The 19,539-nt window shown below is 43.8% G+C and overlaps 1 protein-coding gene across 2 annotated transcripts; it reads left to right on the forward strand.

Annotated features, from left to right (window-relative positions):
• Positions 1-2,948: 2,948 nt before the first annotated feature.
• On the forward strand, positions 2,949-19,140 carry galnt7 (UDP-N-acetyl-alpha-D-galactosamine: polypeptide N-acetylgalactosaminyltransferase 7). Of its 2 annotated transcripts, none has more exons than XM_063192991.1 (12): positions 2,949-3,281; positions 4,446-4,876; positions 10,894-11,060; positions 12,523-12,653; positions 13,718-13,797; positions 14,267-14,449; positions 16,491-16,608; positions 16,874-16,996; positions 17,203-17,421; positions 17,551-17,649; positions 17,742-17,870; positions 18,216-19,140. In XM_063192991.1, exons 1-12 carry the CDS (start codon positions 3,156-3,158, stop codon positions 18,351-18,353), a joined length of 1,944 nt encoding a protein of 647 aa, XP_063049061.1. In that variant the 5' UTR covers positions 2,949-3,155; the 3' UTR covers positions 18,354-19,140. The 2 variants fall into 2 exon arrangements, with proteins under 2 accessions (XP_063049061.1, XP_063049060.1); XM_063192990.1 differs by lacking the exon at positions 14,267-14,449 and adding an exon at positions 14,761-14,943.
• Positions 19,141-19,539: the final 399 nt, after the last annotated feature.

Genomic DNA, 19,539 nt, shown 5'->3' on the forward strand with positions numbered 1-19,539 from the left:
CATTGCTTTGCCTTCACCAAGTCTTTACCAGCACCTCATCATGATTGCCCCAAACTTCAAATCACCAGCTCCCACTCCTGCTGTCATTCCTGGCTGCAGTCTTTTCCGTGCATTAGGGGATATCCCCATTCCTGCAATGAAACTATCATAGGACAAAGCTGTAAAATAACATTCTTCAATGAAACACTGAAGGTAACATTGGCAGCAAAAATACACACATTCAGATGCATGAAAACTGAATATTTGTTAAAATGCATCACTGAAGTGAAGCAACATAGTGCATAGTGCACTGTTGGAGCACTGCCACACAGGGCAATCCAGAAGGTGCCATGACTCAATACATACAATGTAATGAGGACCCTGCTTCTGGGACCCCTCTCTGCATAGGCCTGGGACAACCAACCCCTTTGTCCCCCCGTGTTATAGAATTCTACTGAACACTAAGTGGTTATCAGGTTAAAACACTGATAATGGAAGACAAAGTCAACCTGGAAACCTGGAAAAACACAATTTGTAAATTACTATATACTTGCCATGACTTCCATTTTATTATTCAAGAATATATTAGATCATTATTCATTCAGAAACATTCAGATAGTCCAAAAGTAACATTATTCAAAAGCTTTAAAATGAAGTGCAGCTGGGAAACTCCAACTCCCATTGTGATTGTGACACAGCACTCCACAGCACACAAGTGAATACTGCACACTGTGCACAAATAAATTGCATTTATGCCTAACCTGTGCAAAGGGGCAGCCCCCAATAGCACTCCAAGGGAACAGTGCGGCAGGATGGTGCCATGCTCAGGGTACCTCAGTCATGGAGAAGGATGGGGGGAAGCACTGGTTAATTACTTGCCCCACTAACCTGGCGGGTCGGGAGTCGAACCGGCTACCTTTGGGCTACAGATCTGACGCCTTAACCGCTTACCCATGACTGCCCATTTCTTGATCTGGCAATGGAAAATTCAATAATACGCAAAGATAAAAGACGCAAGATCATTCTAAAAATGTATAAGGATATAGGCCTAGTGGCAGTGACAGACTGAAGTGAGAACAACTCGATGTTGTACTGTATAGATATGAGTCATGTTATTTGGAAATCTTATTGAAATAAATACTCTTTAATGAAACTCCGGTAACACTTTACAATAACGTCCTATTCACAGTTTTATAAACAATTTATTAACATTTAATAACAATTAACATTTTAAAAAGCATTTACAAATGTTTGTAAATGAGTAATAACCAAACTACGACTGCACAGTGGAGTGGGAATCAACTTGTGAGTTTTATGTGGTTTCATGCCTTCTGGTCTTTGGAGGAGAAACTTCCAGGACCGCTACGACTGCGCTGTGTCTGCTGTGTTAGCATAGTATTTCTTGCCCATTTATAAACATTTGTAAGCATTTTGTTGATAATTAATTAATTAATTATAAAGTGTTTATAAAGCTGTGAACAGGACGTTATTGTACAGTGTTACCGAAACTCCCTGAAATATTGACGCCATGTAACAATCTGTGTGTACAAAGCAACCTGAGACTGTCCTTATCATTTCTTGTTCTGCTGTTCAATATGTACTGTATATTGTCTATGTCTATGTCTATGTCTGCATGGGAAAGTAAGGCACGTTAGTTTCATTCTTTGTATGACCAGTGCATGTAAAGAGATTGACAATAAATCCAACTTGACTTGACTTGACTTGATATTGTTTGGGGAGTGGGGGATGTTGTTGAACTTAAAAGTCCTTGCTCTGGAACATTGTGAAAGTTATGTCTCTTCAATGACCGTTTGGTATCTCACACTATCTTGTTATTTCTTATCGGTATGTCACGGAGAAGGCCTGATCATATCAGTTAGGATGACAGTCTGTGCTCATTATGCATAATTAACTGTGTGTGTGACAGTGTGTCCGACACAGTGGTGCATTAGATGGCACAATTGTACGCAAGGGCTATTCGGGCCTATGGAGAATGAATTAATTGTCACTGGTCTGGGCGGACCATCATCAGAAGATCATATCTGTTTTCAATGAAAGATACAGCACAACACAGCTCACTTATGCAGTGACATTGAATGTGTAACCGTCCGAGGTCATCCTGTGCAGTTTGCCAATCAGGGCTCGACATCGCAACCTACTAGTCAAGACCCCAGTCCAGCATGAGAGGCACGATACCACTGAGCTGAAGTTCCAGACTGATAGCAGCACTACTGATACTGTATGGGGGATGAGGATGGAGGTTAACTAACGTTCTGGCCCTAATGGTCACAGGGAAGCTGACAGGCAGGGGGCCAGAATTGGGTCTTGTATTGGGTGAGTGGGTGGGGGGCTTTCAGATGACTTTGTCTATACAAAAGAGCAGAGATTACACATCAAATTTAGGCATTACGCCACACAATGGCTATGGTAAGACGTGGAATCAATCCCTTCTTAAGTCTTCCTTGAATGTCTTGGGTTAGGTCAGGTTTAGTTGGAGGGTGAGTGACCTGTAAATGAAGATGGGTGCCAATTAAGTGAATGATCTAGGGTTAAATTGACTCCATGTATTATAGAATACTGTATAGACTACAATTAACTTAATTAACTGACTCCATCAAGTCCTATAGGCTAAAATAATAATAATAATAGGCCAACCTAATAATAATAATATGCCTAATAATAATAATAATAATAATAATAATAATAATAATAATAATAATAATAATAATAATAATAATAATAATAATAATAATAATGCAAAGCAATAGGCTAGTATTGTATTATTATTCTTGTTTTATGATCTAACCACCAGTATGATCAACAGGCTATGCTGTTTGAATTCTTCTTGCAACCTATATGCAATTAGGCAGATGGCAGATGGATTGTATCCGTGTGCTGTATCCGTGTATGCGCCCACGCCTTAACTGAAAGCCGGAGTAACGTGCTGTCATCATTCAGACCCGTCAGAAGAGAGAGCGAGAAAAAAAGTTTTGCTTGAAGGGCGGCATGACTGAGGAGGCAGCAGAGACTGGACGAGAGGGATTCGAACTACAGAGGCGCAGCACTGCAACTTAACAAGGAACAGGATAGGGGCTCGAGCTGGGAGTCACCAAGTAGTCTTGCTAGCTGGTTAGCTAGACGCTAGCTGTTCGCTATATCACCACTATATTTGCAAAATGAGGTTAAAAGTTGGATTTATTCTGCGCAGCATATTAGTTATTGGCACCTTTTTAGGTCTAGTGGTGCTTTGGTCTTCCCTCTCTCCAAAAGCAAGCGATGGGCCCTTTATCGCTAACGACGTGGTACGTATTACGTTACCATATTTCATTGTACAGCATTCATTTCACTTATGGTGATTTTGATGGTGATGATTACAAACGTGATCATTCTTTGCAGATCATGCGGATATTTTCACTGTGAAGGTTCGGCAGCTAGCACGTTAGCCAAATCGTTGTCATGGAGATAGCGGGCTAGAATGTTGACATAGAACGAAATGATGGTTACTTTTTTGCCATCCATTGCAGCGTAATCATATATTTGATGCGATGTTTGTGTGATAAGGGAAACATGGCTATGCTACTGGCCGTTTGCGCCTGAAATACGTACTCAAGGCACCCCACCAAACGTTTGTTGTTTCTGAATCTCTACCCAGGGTCATTATCTTGCAATTGCTTTGCCAGCAATATCATTCAAACCCGGAAGGTTTATGCTAACGCTAGGTCCTATGCCACTTCATTGATGTGTAGAAAGCTGCACGTATGGCGCCTTATCTTCTGATGTTCGCGTTAACGTCGTTTTTGTATGTGGACTGTCATGCCATTCATTTAGTGTCATTTATCAGAGTTGCCTGTCTCCTCAGTGGCATCAACAAAACCCTCTCAGGCAACATCTATTAGGTAGTCTAACGTCAGAAAATGTGTCACGATAAGTCACACCAGCTAACAACCAATGCCGAATTCACAAATGTGGCTTTTTAGCTAGCTGTCGTCTGGCAAATAGTTCTAAATGTCTTCGTTAGATGTCTTGCTTGAGGACAGAAGACACGTGGCACATACCTCTTCTGCAACCTAAAGTGGCACATACCTCTTCTGGAACCTAAAGTAACCACGAAATGCAGCGCTTCCTTCTATAACACACAATGCTGGATGCAAGCAAGCACACCAAGTGACAAAATAGTATCTTTGAATGAGTGACATGAAAAGCCTGTGACATGTTGCCAAAAGCCTCTGCTTTATCAGCAGTGACTGTGAGTGCAGTCAATTAAACAAGGCTGGGTAATAAGTAGCCTAACATTAGTGTGCCATAACATTTTAACAGCTGCTAAAACCTGTGTGAGGCTCTCAAAGACATAGCTGAAGTTTTGAGGCATTATTATGTGCACTGTTCAAAAGTACAGAAGCCAGTTACATACGTATATTTATGTTGCCATCTATAAGCTGTCACTGATACAGTTCTTTGAACCATAGGAACCTAAGGACCTGGGGGCTCAGAAGAACGAGGCACCTGGCAACCAGTTCAAGCCTGTGGTTCCCTGGCCACATGTGGAAGGTGTGGAGGTCGACCTGGACTCCATAAGGCAAAAGAATGGAGTGGACAAGCAGCCAGTTGTAGAGCGCAACCAGCAAAACATCATCCAGAAACAATATGTCACCTTCAAGCCTCACACCCATGCCTACTCTAACCCCGTGCTCAAACGGGGAACGCTGGGCAACCTGGAGCCCAAAGAGCCAGAGCCCCACGGCGTGCAGGGTGGACCAGGGGAGGGAGCCAAGCCGTTTGTACTGGGAGCAGAGTACAAGTCCTCCGTACAGGCCAGCATCAAAGAGTTTGGTTTCAATATGGTGGCTAGTGACATGATCTCGTTAGATCGGACCATCAATGACTTAAGGCATGAAGAGTAAGTATGTCTGTTCTTTGTTTTTTTTTCCTCTCCATTCTTTGCTATTTGTGCGTTTCCTGGCACGTCTGGTATGCATCAGAACAGTGGGTTTGACTAGGCGAAGTGAGGGAGGAGGACTGATAGAACAGGTTACTGATGTGACATGACAAAGGCCCAAAATCTGGGCTTGTTGTAATGTGCTGAGTGACGCCATATTCACATATGAAAGATGCCTTTTATAGTTCTATTATAGGAACAGTTTGTGACCACTTTAACATTGCAATACAACAATAGTGCCACAGACTCCCTCTTCACAACTGCTACCGGTCAGTGTGTTTTTCAAAGTTCAGTGAAGTGATGATTTACCACAGTCATTGAGTGGCTGGAGTGGTGGCACAGTTGAACCAGAGAGAGTAGAGATAGAGGTTCCATTGGACCATTGTTTCCTGGTTCTATTAGGCAGACCTAGGCAGACCTAGGCAGACCTAAGGACTGTTCTATTCAATGCTAGGAGCATTATGACACCCCCTTTAGGCAGACCGGAACCTGGTCATGTCAGGTGCCCATAGCAACCTATTACAATGGCATATCTCTATACTTAAAGAATCTCTGGTTGAACTGTGTTGCTCAATACAACAAAGTCATAAACCACGGCCTCTACATTATGCACACAGTTGAATCAGCAGCTAGGCTACCAACTTCCCCTCAACTTCTGTTCACTTCAGAAGTAGGGTTAGTCGTAGGTCTGTCTTTTTCACATTCATTGTGCATTTCTGAGAATAGTGCATGAGCAAAGTTTTCTCACTGTACACTACATTTGCTTAAATTGATGAGATTATTGTATTCGTCTCACTTGTCTCTACAGTGTAGACATTTTATGGTCCATCTATCAGGCGTTTAGTCTACAACAGATTATAAGTGGGCTCAGGTTATTAACGTTTTATTTGGCACACCTTCAGATAATAATTATGCTAATGCATGATCAATTTAGTGTACAGGTGTAGGGTAGTGATTTATTTTTCCTTTGGGTCTTTTTTGGGTTGCCTTATTATTTAATGTTTAGCTCATACTAATAGGCTGTCGCCATACTTCCATCCCCAGAGCATAAGTAGGCCCCACCACACCCGCACTCAAAATCTAAGCAGTCAATCAGAATTAATGTAGTCCGTTTCTTGCTTCATAACCCTGCGCCAGAAAACCTCAACCACTTCCACTTACATAAATCCCCCATCTGAAATGCGGCTGACTAGCCACGTCACCACTGGGTGATAAGCTCAGCAGTGGTATGTAATAGTAACGACACGCTCCTCTTTATTATGTGGGAAGGGCAGGGCTTCTTATGCTCACTCACACATTCGACTGCAGCTTTATCTCTCTTTCTCTCTCTCTCTCTCTCTCTCTCTCTCTCTCTCTCTCTCTCTCACACACACACACATACTCACTCACAGTCATTGTCCAGCAGGGTTGTGTCACATGCACAGTATTCATTTCCCCTTTTCTGTACAATTTATTGTGTATTTGATCATTGTATAATAATACTGCGCCACATTTTGGGTTCATCTCCAGCCTGTTCTGTAAGACCCACCATGAATGTCTTTTGGCAGAGAGAGAGAGAGAGAGAGAGAGAGAGAGAGAGAGAGAGAGAGAGAGAGAGAGAGAGAGAGAGAGAGAGAGGTGAATGACAAATATACTGAAGAAGCCAGGTCTGCTTAGATGAAACACGCTGTCTGCTGATGAGCTTCAGACACATTGTGCAGTTCACTTGCCTTTATCCATGACTGATCCAGGGCTGTTTCACCTTGCTGCTGGCATAGCAACTGCTGGTGCCAGTAGTGGTTTTGTGGTATGGATGATGTAAGATCTCTAATACACAGTCAGTAGTGTTTTATCAGAGTATTTAAAGGAGGAAATTTACCTCAGATCGGTTTACTTTACGTTGTTTTGGGAATTTGTCAAGAAGAAAGAGCTTGTGGGTGCTTGCACATATATATAATCCCCAAATCCATTGACGTATGTGGATCAGATATGGCTTAATACATCAGCTACTCATACCCTACATTTGATTACAGTCTTTGCTTGCAGTACTTTGTGGCCCCACACACACACACATATTCACACAGAGCCACACCAAAAGCAACAGACTCCACAGGGAAATGCAAATAGGCTTTGGTGGGGAGTTCTGCACCGGACCTGGCTGATAGCCAGTTGCCAAACAAAGGGCGGCTCTGTTGCCGGTCCCCCTGTTGTCCCGGGCTGTGTGCAAGTGTGTGGGCACCACAATGTCCGTTTACGTGGCAGGTAGTAAACACACACTCACTCCTGCACACACACAAACACATAAGGATTCAAGCATTCAGGAAAAAAAGACCCGGATCTGTCATCAATGTGCTTCCCCATGATGTGCACCTGCTCCAGCATTTAGTCAATAACAGAGTAGGGATATTATATTTTCTGGATGGTCAAACTATCAACTTATTTCCTCTCAGAAAGACTTTTTCTTCACTTCCTTAAACCGCTGCCATGTCCCTGGCCTGGATATTTATCAGCTGACTTGTGTTTGCTGATTAAACTGGTGCATGGAAAGAGTAAAACCTAGGCTATGTCCCACTAGTGTACATGCTTCTGTGAGGGTTCTGCAAACGATGATGAGGAGGATATTCCTTTGAAACATCTGATGACTGAGCTCTGTGCACTTGTTCAGGGAACTCTGGTCCCTCCCCTGCAAAGTCCTGATTGGCTTCTGTCTATTTGCAATACCTATTTGCAATACCACCGTTGCTCCAGTAGATGGAGCAGGGGGTCATTTAAAGCCCATTGGGAAACTCCAACTCCCATTGTCATTGTGACACAGCACTCCACAGCACACAGGTGTTGACTGAACACTGCACACAACGAAATTGCATTTATGCCTCACCTGTGCAAGGGGGCAGCCCTCAGTGGCGCCCCATGGGGAGCAGTGTGGTGGGACGGTACCATGCTCAGGGTACCTCAGTCATGGAGGAGGATGGGGGAGAGCACTGGTTGATTACTTCCCCCACCAACCTGGCAGGTCGGGAGTCGAACCGGCAACCTTTGGGCTGCAAGTCTGACGCCCTAACCGCTTACCGATGACTAAGCAGTGTTGTGTTTTCTTTCCTTGCAAAAAGAAGAAAAATAGAACATTTTAAAAATCCTTCTGTACTCTGAAGTTATTTTAGTTACGGTTATGGTCTGTAATATTACTGTTGTGTTTTACAATTAAAATCCGTAAGTCCATTTGTATTCTTGTCAAAATTTAGGGTATGTATGAATGTAGTGGCCTAATTCTGTGATGTGCAAAGAACAGCAACACCATTGCTTCACAGGGCACATCATGATTAATTTACTCATCTTGAGATGAACATTCAAGGCTGTATTAACTCAATAAGCATTAGGCCTACACAATTTAGGTTTTTTTTCTATCACTATTTTTCAGAGAAAAGCCTAGTTTTGGTAGATGTGCAATTAAAAGGAATAGTACACAGACGGTGGTAGACCATGCCTATCTGACTGCTACAAGTAAAACTGGGGACTTGAGAATTTAGGCCATTCTCTGAGCTATGCAAGACTACAGGTCATAGTCTCCCATAGCTTGTCTGACCCCACACTACTTGACATTCCCTGTTGTCACTGATGGATTCCCCCTCCAGAATGCCCTTAGTGCTGGCTGTGGTTTGAATAGAGACTGACTGAGCAAAACATAAACCCAAACAAGAAAAGCCCACAATTACTTGGGCAAATGGTCATGTCTTAAAATTATATTTCTATTTATCTGTTACTGTAACGGATACATTTTGCAATACCTTTTTACATAGTTGCAAAAGTGTATCTTTTTAAAATAACAAGTCATTGACCACTTCCCTTCTGCTTAGTGAGTGAGTGTTGTGTTTTGTTTAAAAGGCCCTCTGTGGGACTTCTGTGGACATGCTCACTCAGACGCAAGAATGCTGAATTTAAGCAGCTATCAGTTTACTGGAAAGGGACAACGGCGGGGCTGCCCCAAGGCTTATATTGCAGATAATGTGTTTGTGGCTGGCCTAGTTGGCAGTCAGACACTAGGCTAGCTAAATGGACACCTTAAGGAGCGTGCCGGGTTTTGTCGTTTTTTTGCAAGTCCAATCATGTTTGCACATTTGTACATTTTGGGGCTGTGGTTTTAAGCAGAAAGACAAACGGGTAGGCCTAGATATTTGCACTGCTTCTTGAAAAGATGGCTAAGGTCGTCACAGAGTGACATTACCGGTATGCTTCTTTTTTTTCAGTCGGCATAAAGAAAAACAAGTTGGGTTATGTGATTGCCGCGAGCTGTGATCAACAGAGGCACAAAGCTCAAAGCTCACACCCTGCTGAACTACATTGGCAGGCTGGAACAGGAAACACGAACACACACACACACACACACACACACACACACACACACACACACACACACACACACACACACGCGCGCGCGCGCCTAGCTCTGCTCTCTCACTCTCTCCTCTCTCTCTCTCTCTCTCTCTCTCTCTCTCTCTCTCTCTCTCTCTCTCTCTCTGCTGTTAGGGAAGAAAGGCTGTGTGAGTTCCTGAGCAGCTGTGTAGAGGCTATGTGCTTCAGTTAATCTCACAACACACACACACACACACACACACACACACACACACACACACACACACACACACACACACACACACACACACACACAGAGGCACACACGCCATTTGGTCTGACAAAGGGGCCATTTGTGTGGGCTAATGTAATAAAACTCCCTGCCTTGCCAGACAGGACAGTCGGCCCTTTTGGATTCACCCTGCTGAACTCCCCATGGGGAATCTGTCAGTTGCTGACTCTCTCTCTCTCTCTCTCTCTCTCTCTCTCTCTCCCCCTCTCTCCCTTCCTCCCCTTTTCTCTCTCTGAGTCGGTCCCAGCCAGCCCCTGCTAACTTTACACCGCATTGGCTGATTTGCATACAGCCAATGGAGCCTGCCACATGCCAGTGTCACATGACTCCAAAATCCAAAGGCGGCCATGCCTCTCTTTTCCCTCTGTGCATCTCTTTCTCTATCTCTCTCTCATTCTCTTCCTCTCATCCCTTTGCTCTCTCCCCCCTATTCCATGACATGTTTACAATCTGTACTGCGCTAAAAACACATCTAAAAATAGCCACGCAAGTCACTGCAGTGCATACCTCGGCACGGCAGTCACTGTTGCAGCATTAGCAGCGCTTGCTCTCTCTCTCTCTCTCTCTGTATAAGCCCCTCTCTCTGGATGCCACGGCTCGAGCATGTTAGCCTGTGGGGTGGGGGGGAGCGTGGCTCGCTGTGTGACTGCCTGCCAAGCTGCCTGTAGTCAACTTGGGCCGCGTTGCCTAGCCTGCCTGCCTGCCTGAGTCCCTGAGCTCAGCTGTGGAGCGTGAGGCACACAGTAAGGAAGTTAGACAAGGTCACTACAGCTCGCCTCGAAGCAGGAAGCCCAGAGTCAGACCCATCGCCTTTCCTCTGACTCACTGCTGGGCCTCAGTTAGGCACTAGAGTGTGGGATGTGTGAAGGTTGATGTGGTGGCACTCACTGAACTATTTGAGTTTATTTGTAACCAGGGCTCTAACCGGCCAAATGTTGGTAAAATGTCAGTTTATCTTGTTCAAAAGACCAACTTACGTGCCACTTTGACCCATTACTGAGTCTGTGGCTGGTAAAATCAGCATCTATAGTAGCCATTGTGGCTGGTGATGAAAATTGTTAATTCATAGCCCTGTTTGTAACTAAAGTTATTGTAACTGTATTTTTTTTAACTTTAATTAATTATTTTAATTTGTTTTTATTCCCTTGTTTATTTTGTCTCGCATTCTTCATCCCTCTTGCAAGCCTCATTTTTGTTTTTAATCACAGACTCACAGTTTGTGAATTAAGATAAAAAGTGGTTCACTCATCCTTAGGTGTGAAGAGTTTGTCTCACAGACGTGTGCATACAGCAGGGTCTCTCATTCACGACAGGGCGTCCTCTCAAAAGCCTGCCCCATATGTCTTTTGCCTCCCAGGTGTAAATACTGGCACTATGACGACAACCTGCTCACAGCCAGCGTCATCATCGTCTTCCACAACGAGGGCTGGTCCACGCTGCTGAGGACCGTGCACAGTGTCATCAAGAGGACGGCCCGAAGGTACCTGGCCGAGATCGTCATGATCGATGACTTCAGCAACAAAGGTATGACACCCTGATGAAGGCCACAGCGCCGAAACGCGTTGGTGTTTTTTAATGCATTTGCCCCTTAAATAAAGTTACTACATTAACCAACTGAAGTGCCTGGACCAAGGATTTTTTTAGTTCTGTCTTTTTTGAACATTGAACCCCTTCCAAGAGCACCAGTTGGTTTTGAGGGACACTAGTAGCGCTCTACCAACTCTTTTGCTGAAAGGTATGCAATGGTTGCCTCTGTTGATTTCGCCCTAACCCTCCTCCCCCCAACCCCAGTCCCTTCTATCACCCCTGCGGTTCTGCAAAACAAGCTCGTTGTTGACTGCACTGCGCAGAGCGCGGGATGTCGCATTGCAATCTCCTCCTTGTTGTGGTTAAGGCAGCTGCTAAGACAATGGTTGCTCAGGTCCCTTCGAGAGCAGTCTCTCTCAGAACTCGGCCTGATAAGGCGAGCATTTTCCAAAGGTCTCTAACCCGGTGGCTTTACGGATTGCTTCTGCTTGGCTGTGGCTGCAAAAATGTATAAAAATAGAAAGTAAATATAATGAACAGAAAGTGAACAAAAATATTTCTGCTATTTATGTTTTTTTAATCATCAAAACCAACAGCAGCCAACTTGTATAGTTACTCATTTTCAGTGTTTTCATTGCTGTTGGTCTTTGCCATGGGATTTCAACTACTGGCGAGCAGACTTGCCAGCTGCTAAGATGGGACGCACATGAATCTCATGCCAGTAAAGCACGAATACTAGATTTTCAGTTTCTCTATTGCTAGTAGTATTGGTATTGCTCCATAGAATGAGTGGAGTAAACCTTTATCATGGGATTATAGGCGGGTCGGGAGATTATGCACCTAAGGAATAACTGTCCTTTCTGTAGTTGTTTGCATTGTAAAAATGTAGATGTCATCAAACAATGGAGGTGGTCTTACAGAGGGCCACAGTGTGGGGGACACCGTGTGTCTGTTTGAGCAATCAAGGGACAAGGTCTGTCTGTGGTACACTCAAGACAACAGGGCACACACCTCCATTGTGCAAACACAAATGTTGCGTAGTGAACTTTAAAAGCAGGCACTCATCTCACTTCTAGCATCTCTACTGTGCCTTTTGTCATGGTAAACCTATTCAGGCGATGCTGTATTCATTTCGTGGAGCGGGGAACACTGAAGTGGTGTCAGTTTGTCCCCTGCTGAGACTACTCCCCACTATTTTGCTGCTAACTGGTCACGCTTTTCAACCTGCCCAGTCAAGACCACAGAGTTAGCAAACTGGCAAGTTGTGGTTGCCACAGCGTTGCGCAAGTTAACTGTATGTGTTTATTTTGCTCCCCCTTCTGTCCTCTCTCTCTCGCTTTCTTTCTTTCTTTCTTTCTTTCTTTCTTTCTTTCTTTCTTTCTTTCTTTCTTTCTTTCTTTCTCTCTCTCTCTCTCTCTCTCTCTCTCTCTCTCTCTCTCTCTCTCTCTCTCTCCTGCAGTCCATCTGAAGGAGCGACTGGAGGAGTACATTAAGCAGTGGAATGGCTTGGTGAAGGTGTTCAGGAATGAGAAAAGAGAGGGCCTGATCCAGGCCAGAAGCATCGGCGCCCGCAAAGCTACCCTGGGCCAGGTCTGTTCATCTATGGGTTTGTCTGTGTGTGCACGTGTGCATAAATGCGTATACTCTATAATGTATGCATGTGTGCTTCAAATGTAAAGACATGTGTACACAACACATCATCAGCACATATCTGTGTGTGTGTGCAAGTGTGCAGCTGCATGGGTATTGGTGCTTAACCCACATATACTAAACATGAAAGTCTAAGCCTGTGGGCTCAAGCATTTTACCCTCGCATTACTGTTTCTTTGAACACTGCTTTGTCATACTAAAGCTACTCAGCCAGTTTTTCAACGTCAGAGTCAGGCAGGCATATTGGGAATGCACTGCTACACCTCACAAACAAAAACCAAGTCAAACAGAAGATGATGCCTGTTTGGTAAGCATGCCAGGGATATGTAATGTGGAAGGCGACTGTGCTGTCACAGAGCTAGAACTGAGAGACTGAGAAAGAGCTTTTTTCCTCATGCCATTTGCTTACTGAAGTCCTCCTAATTACATTGATTGAACACACACACACACACACACACACCTTTTATTTTTATTTTATTTCTTCTTCACCCTTCTTCTGCACACTTGTTTTGCACCGGCCATGCATTTCATTACAAGTGACACGAAAGTGTCTCTATGTACATGACAAATAAATATCCTTGAATCCTAGACTTCATCTCACCTCTGCCAAGCAGAAACCATGCTTTGTTGTTTTAATTTGCATTAATATTTTAGGAGTTGATCGGTATTGTTTTGCATGAATGATATGAGAATCCCACAAAAGGACCCAGGGACAACCACAGCAGTGGGGTATACTAAGACGCTGGTTCAGGAGTAAACCAGGTGAAGTTAAGAGGTAAATCATCTAATAGAAGAGCCTGGAGTCCTCATTTTCTTCAGAAAATACTCTTCTATTAGATGATTTGCCTCTTAACTCCACCTGGTTTACTCCTGAACCAGCTTCTTAGTATAGGCCCCAGACCTCACCACAATCCTCCTCTCTCTCTCTCTCTCTCTCTCTCTCTCTCTCTCTCTCTCTCTCTCTCTCTCTCTCTCTCTCTCTCTCTCTCTCTCTCTCTCCGCAGGTCCTGATCTACCTGGATGCTCACTGTGAAGTGGGCATCAATTGGTACGCTCCTCTAGTGGCCCCCATTTCCAAAGACAGGTATGCATGTCACATTCACTATGCTTTGTCTGTGTTTGGGATTATTTGTTGTTAAAAAGTTTCAAGTTGTCGGAGTTGCTGTATATGCTGTGGTTATTTGTTGCCATTTATAAAGTATCCCCAAGGCTTGTTATGACAGGTTGTTTGATGTGCAAAGTAACCACTGCTTTGTGTTTACACTGAATAAACAGGATACTAGTCTGAGTGGTTAAAATTGCCAGTGGAACTTATACGATTTTGACTACATCATTCACCCATGTTTATTCATCATCGTAGCTTTAGGCTCACCTAAAATGTACAGAACCTCTGGAGTATGAGCTGTAGTTTCTAATTTACCAGCTGTTGCACTGAAAATGCCTTTAAACACTAAACACAGGTGTGAAGAACCAGACGCTCGTCTTGGTCATCCCTGCACTCACCATGCTGTTAAATGTGTGTCCTGAGTTGCTGTTGTGATTGACATTTGCAGAACGGTATCCACCGTGCCCCTGATAGATTATATAGACGGCAAAGACTATACCATAGAGCCGCAGCAGGGGGGTGACGAGGACGGTCTGGCGCGCGGAGCGTGGGACTGGAGCCTCCTGTGGAAGCGTGTGCCGCTCAGTAGCAGAGAGAAGGCTAAGAGACAGCATAAGACCGAACCATATCGGTAAATGTTTGCCATGCATGTCCATCTAAACACGTTGTCTTTCTCTCTCCCTGTCTCTCTCTCTCTCTCCTACCTCTTTGTTTTTTTGTTGTTGTCTATCCCTACCCCCATCCTGCTCCACGTGTGTGGATGTGTGAACGTGTGTCCGTGCGACTGTGTGTGTGTGTGTATGTGTGTGTGCACGGCTTGTGACCCACACACCCTCTCCACCAACACCTCCTAACTCTCCCCACCACCCACCGCGACTCATCCACCCACCCCACCCCACTCCACTCCACTCCCCCTGCTCCGTGGCCCGGCGCGGGTCTCAGAACGGCGTGCACGGTGCCCCTCATTGACTCCATTCATGGCCAGACATTCAACATTGAGCCTCAGGGGGGAGGGGACGAGGATGGCTTTGCCAGAGGAGCATGGGACTGGAGCATGCTCTGGAAGCGCGTGCCCCTCACTAACAGGGAGAAGCAGAAGAGATTAACTAGAACCGAACCCTATCGGTAAATCAGCACCACACCGCACGCCGCGCGGAGCCAAAGGGACTCGCAAACCACACCTGGGGTTGTTTTTGTGTGTGCGCGTTTGTCTGCGCGTGTGTGTGTGTGCATGCGTGCGCGTGTGTGTGTCTGTGTGTGTGTGTGTGTCTGTGTGTGTGTGTGTGTGTGTGTGTGTGTGTGTGTGTGTGTGTGTGTGTGTGTGTGTGTGTGTGTGTGTGTGTGTGTGTGTGTGTGTGTGTGTGTGTGTGCCTGTGTGTGCCTGTGTCTGTGTGTGTGTGTGTGTGCGCGTGTGCGTGTGCCTGTGTCTGTGTCCTTGCGCCCATGTGTGTGTCTGAGCATACAAGTGAGCATCATGTGTACAGTACATCTCCAGGTGTGTGTTTTGGTTCCTTTGGTGGTGGCCCCTATCCCTGCTTTCTATACCTACTGACTGGTTATCTAGTGACAGGCTTAACTAACCTTGCAGCTTTTGGGCTTCTAACTCTGTGAAAAGTGCATCACTTCTATATCTCTGCTTCTAATTCTCACTTTCTTTTTAAAACAAAATGGGGCTTAGAAATGTTCATCAGACCATTTCAGTTTGCTTGAGCGGCTTTTGCATGGCCCTGGTGTTGTATGAATGTTGCAGCACATTTGGCAGAGAGGTTAGTAAGACTAATTGCTACCTTGTTTTCAACCCTCGGTGAATGCCAAGCCAGTGAGAAGCTAGTGTATATATTTTTAATCTTCATTTACACCATTTATTTGGGTCATATTGACGTGTGTAGCCATTCTTAGTGACTAATGGCTTGTAGTGTGTATGTAAAGTTTATAAGGAATCAATAATCGCTTAACACTGCAACTAATGAGCTGCATTTAGTCTCTCTGCAGCACCCACCTTTCACCTTTGTAGAGTTAGTCTATAGTGTAGTTGTAGATGTTGAGTAAATATTAAAGGATTGCTTTATTATTGTATATACACCTATATTTGTAATATAAATCAGAATGAACTGTGCACAGAGACATATTTGTTGAAACCATGGTTTCTTAGACACAAAATCAGTCCTTGTTCCTGAAATGGGAAGTTCTAGATTGGATCTTGATTGTGAAATGATATTTGGGATTAGGACTCCTTTCAGCTAGAGGAGGGGGTGGCCGGGCGGTCCCCTCTGAAGCTCTGCCTTAGAAAAGCATGTGGCTCTGGCCTACTTCATCTCTCATAAACTCACCCCAGCCATTCGGTCCGTGTCACCCAATCACTTACTAATTTCTTTGCTGTCACTAAACGACAGCATTCTCTTCTGATTCCTTCTGATCGTAAATAATTGGCTGCATCAAAATGCGGCTGCGTCTTGACCAAATTTTTGTGGCCTTTTCGGAAATTGTGTGTAAACAGCTGGAATAGCTTCCAGTGGTGCCACTCTGTCTTGTCCTCTTTGTTGGTTTGTGAATTTTGTCAGTGTTTATACCAGGATGTCACAAGAGGGAAAAAGTGTTGACATCTGGAAAGTGTATGTCCATAAGATATAACGGTCTCTTTGCTCTTCCACACGTTGGTGTGTTTCTCATAGGTCCCCTGCCATGGCAGGTGGATTGTTTGCCATAGAACGGGAGTTCTTCTTCGAGCTGGGTCTGTACGATCCAGGCCTTCAAATTTGGGGAGGAGAAAACTTTGAGATTTCATATAAGGTATAGAACACTGATAACATCTGACTATAAATTATTTGTTTGCGGACTTAGCTAGGCATATTGAATGTTAATTATTCATTCTTCTGTTTATTGATCAATTATTATTATTTTTTCTGTAATTATTAAGTTTTGGCAATGTGTGTGTGATTCAATGCAATTTGTCAACCAAAAAAGTATATTTTTGACATTGCATGAAAAAGTGTTTTGCTATACGTCATAGTATGTTTAATGCTAATGTTATTTTTTCACCCTGTACCGTGTGTAGATCTGGCAGTGTGGTGGGCAGCTGCTGTTTGTGCCGTGTTCTCGTGTGGGCCACATCTACCGCCTGCAGGGCTGGGAGGGCAACCCACCTCCTGCCCATGTGGGCTCTTCACCAACCCTCAAGGTCGTCTATCCATCCTGTCTATCTGTCTGTCTGTCTGTCTGTCTGTCAGACTTTTTGTTAGACTCTCTTATGGGGTTACATGTCTGTTAAATGTCTGCAAGAAACTGGAAGATTTGATATACGTAACTCTAAGACATAATGCACATCATACATCTCTTATGGGGTTTCACAATAGCCTTGTCTGTGTCTGTGCTTCGCCTTTTCAGAACTATGTGCGTGTGGTGGAGGTATGGTGGGACGATTACAAGGACTACTTCTATGCCAGTCGACCCGAGACGCTGACACTCGCCTACGGTGACATCAGTGAACTGAAGAAGTTCAGAGAGGAGCATCGATGCAAGAGCTTCAAGTGGTTCATGGAGGAGATCGCCTACGATATACCCGAAGCCTACCCTTTGCCACCCAAAAACGTGGACTGGGGCGAGGTGCTTAACATTTACCTCTGTTCACTTATTCACATTAAATGCATTCACAGATGAGTAGCTGTTCAACAAGATACTGTCCAACATGTTTCTATTTTGCTGGCTGTAAAACTTTGTGTATTTTCCCCCTAGATCCGTGGCTATGAAACCAGCTACTGCATAGACAGCATGGGTCACACAAACGGAGGAAATGTGGAGATCGGACCTTGCCACAGGATGGGAGGCAACCAAGTAAGTGGGGGTTAATGAGTCACGTTTCAAAACAGACAGTCCAGAACACCAATGTCTCTGCTAAAAAACCTGTCTCTTTAATATCTTTACAGCTCTTCAGGATAAACGAGGCCCATCAGCTGATGCAGTATGACCAATGCTTGACGAAGGGCGCTGATGGCTCGGATGTGATCATCACACACTGCAACATGAATGAGCATACAGAGTGGCGGTACTTCAAGGTGGGTTGATGTAACTTTGATGCAAAAAAATGTTCGGACACCTCAGTTGACAGGTGCGTTGGAGATGACCCTTAAATCACTAATCCGAAAAAAAACTAGTGAATTCCCACACACTGACCATTTTGCTTTTACTTTAGTCTCTACTGTTGTTCAGTCTTAGACCTTCATCAGGTTCATCAGGTAAACTGATATAGATCTAAGATGGAAACATTGATAAATGATCTGTGTGCGGGAGTTTTTTTCTGGGTGGGTTGATAAGCAGGATTATGTACCAATTCTATGTATAAAGTGATTTTTTTGTCAATGAATTAAGCATTAATTTAAGTTTTTTTTTCCCCCTCCTAGGATCTTCACCGCTTCACACATGTTCCTACTGGAAAGTGCTTAGACCGTTCTGACATCCTACACAAAGTTTTCATCGCAGACTGTGATAACAGCAAAACTACGCAGAAGTGGGAAATGAACAATATTGTTGCTGTCTGAGACCAACAGCCTGAAAGAAGTGCAATTTCCAAATTTCCAGTTATTTTCTGTGTGGAATAAGTGGATTTGTTTAAAAACAAAAAAAGAAAAGAAAAAGAGTGTAAAAAAATTTGTAAATATTTTGACAGTGGACTAGAATGCCTCCATCCCAACTTGACTCAAAATGCAGATCATGAGGATGTGGACACCATTCTTCTCTCATTAGATGTTTACATTCCAAATGCACTCTTCCTCACCATATCATACTCCAAGGATTATGTATTTTTTTTACAGTTTGGATGATTTTCCAGGGTCTTTTTCTTTCAGCAAGGCATCTGGGAGGGGGTGGTGTGTCAACTTTTGATTCAGAACCACTTGATACTTCATATCTATCACTGCAAAGGTGATTTTTTCCCTTTTTAATTTTTTCCCTCTTCCTTAACACTGGATTGCTGACAATGACAGGAGTCTTATGCAGTGAAATTCCAGAACTTGAAACTGTGGACTTCTCTTCTCTAGCTGTGGTATCATTGAAATCAAATGGGAATCATGGACTACTTACAGACTCTTGCACTCTGAGCTTCTGTGGGGGTAAATTGTGGGCAATAGTGGGTTCTAAATTCTTTTGGACAGTGCTTATTCCAATGTGAAAACTTTGCGAGGTGAGAAATCATGGGTGTATATGCTGCTTTTGTACAATGTAAATAGATTTCTACAGTGAAAGTGGAGCCTTTCAATGAAGTTGTAAATATCTAAGTTATAAAAATATATGTTGGCTCCATTTTCTCAAATAAATGGGATGTTTTTACCTGATTGTTTGGGGAGGGTTTTTTTACACCCAGGAGAGAAATTTTGTAATGGCCAAAAGCTTGCCCTTTTCAGTGACCTGCATAGGCTCACACTTGGTTAAGATAAAGCAGGGTTCCCACTCCAAGTCCGATTTTAAATTCTGTGATTTTCCCTGAACATAAAACGGAATTTCAATAACCTTCCATGCAAGGAAATACCCAACATACTGATTTTAAGGTGCACTGTGTAGGATGGTGGTCAGTGTAGGTATTGCAACTATGCTGCTCATCAAGACTGCTGCTTATTGCCAAATTCAATCTTTTCATTAACATTTACTAAGTAATAAACTAATATTTAGTTGTATGAGCATGGTACATTGTTTTGCAACTAAAAAAGGTCTTTCTGGTAAGTTAAAATG

The sequence above is a fragment of the Engraulis encrasicolus genome, unplaced genomic scaffold, assembly GCF_034702125.1.
Source record: "Engraulis encrasicolus isolate BLACKSEA-1 unplaced genomic scaffold, IST_EnEncr_1.0 scaffold_27_np1212, whole genome shotgun sequence".
In the NCBI taxonomy this organism is placed as follows: Eukaryota; Metazoa; Chordata; class Actinopteri; order Clupeiformes; family Engraulidae; genus Engraulis; species Engraulis encrasicolus.

What these genes read in the sequence shown, in the direction of transcription:
- galnt7 (XM_063192991.1), top strand. Translation starts at nt 3,156, where the DNA reads ATGAGGTTAAAAGTTGGATTTATTCTGCGCAGCATATTAGTTATTGGC. An exon ending in CGATGACTTCAGCAACAAAG is followed by an intron (nt 11,061 to 12,522) that starts GTATGACACCCT and finishes TCTCTCCTGCAG; the next exon opens with TCCATCTGAAGGAGCGACTG. An exon ending in ACAGGATGGGAGGCAACCAA is followed by an intron (nt 17,650 to 17,741) that starts GTAAGTGGGGGT and finishes ATATCTTTACAG; the next exon opens with CTCTTCAGGATAAACGAGGC.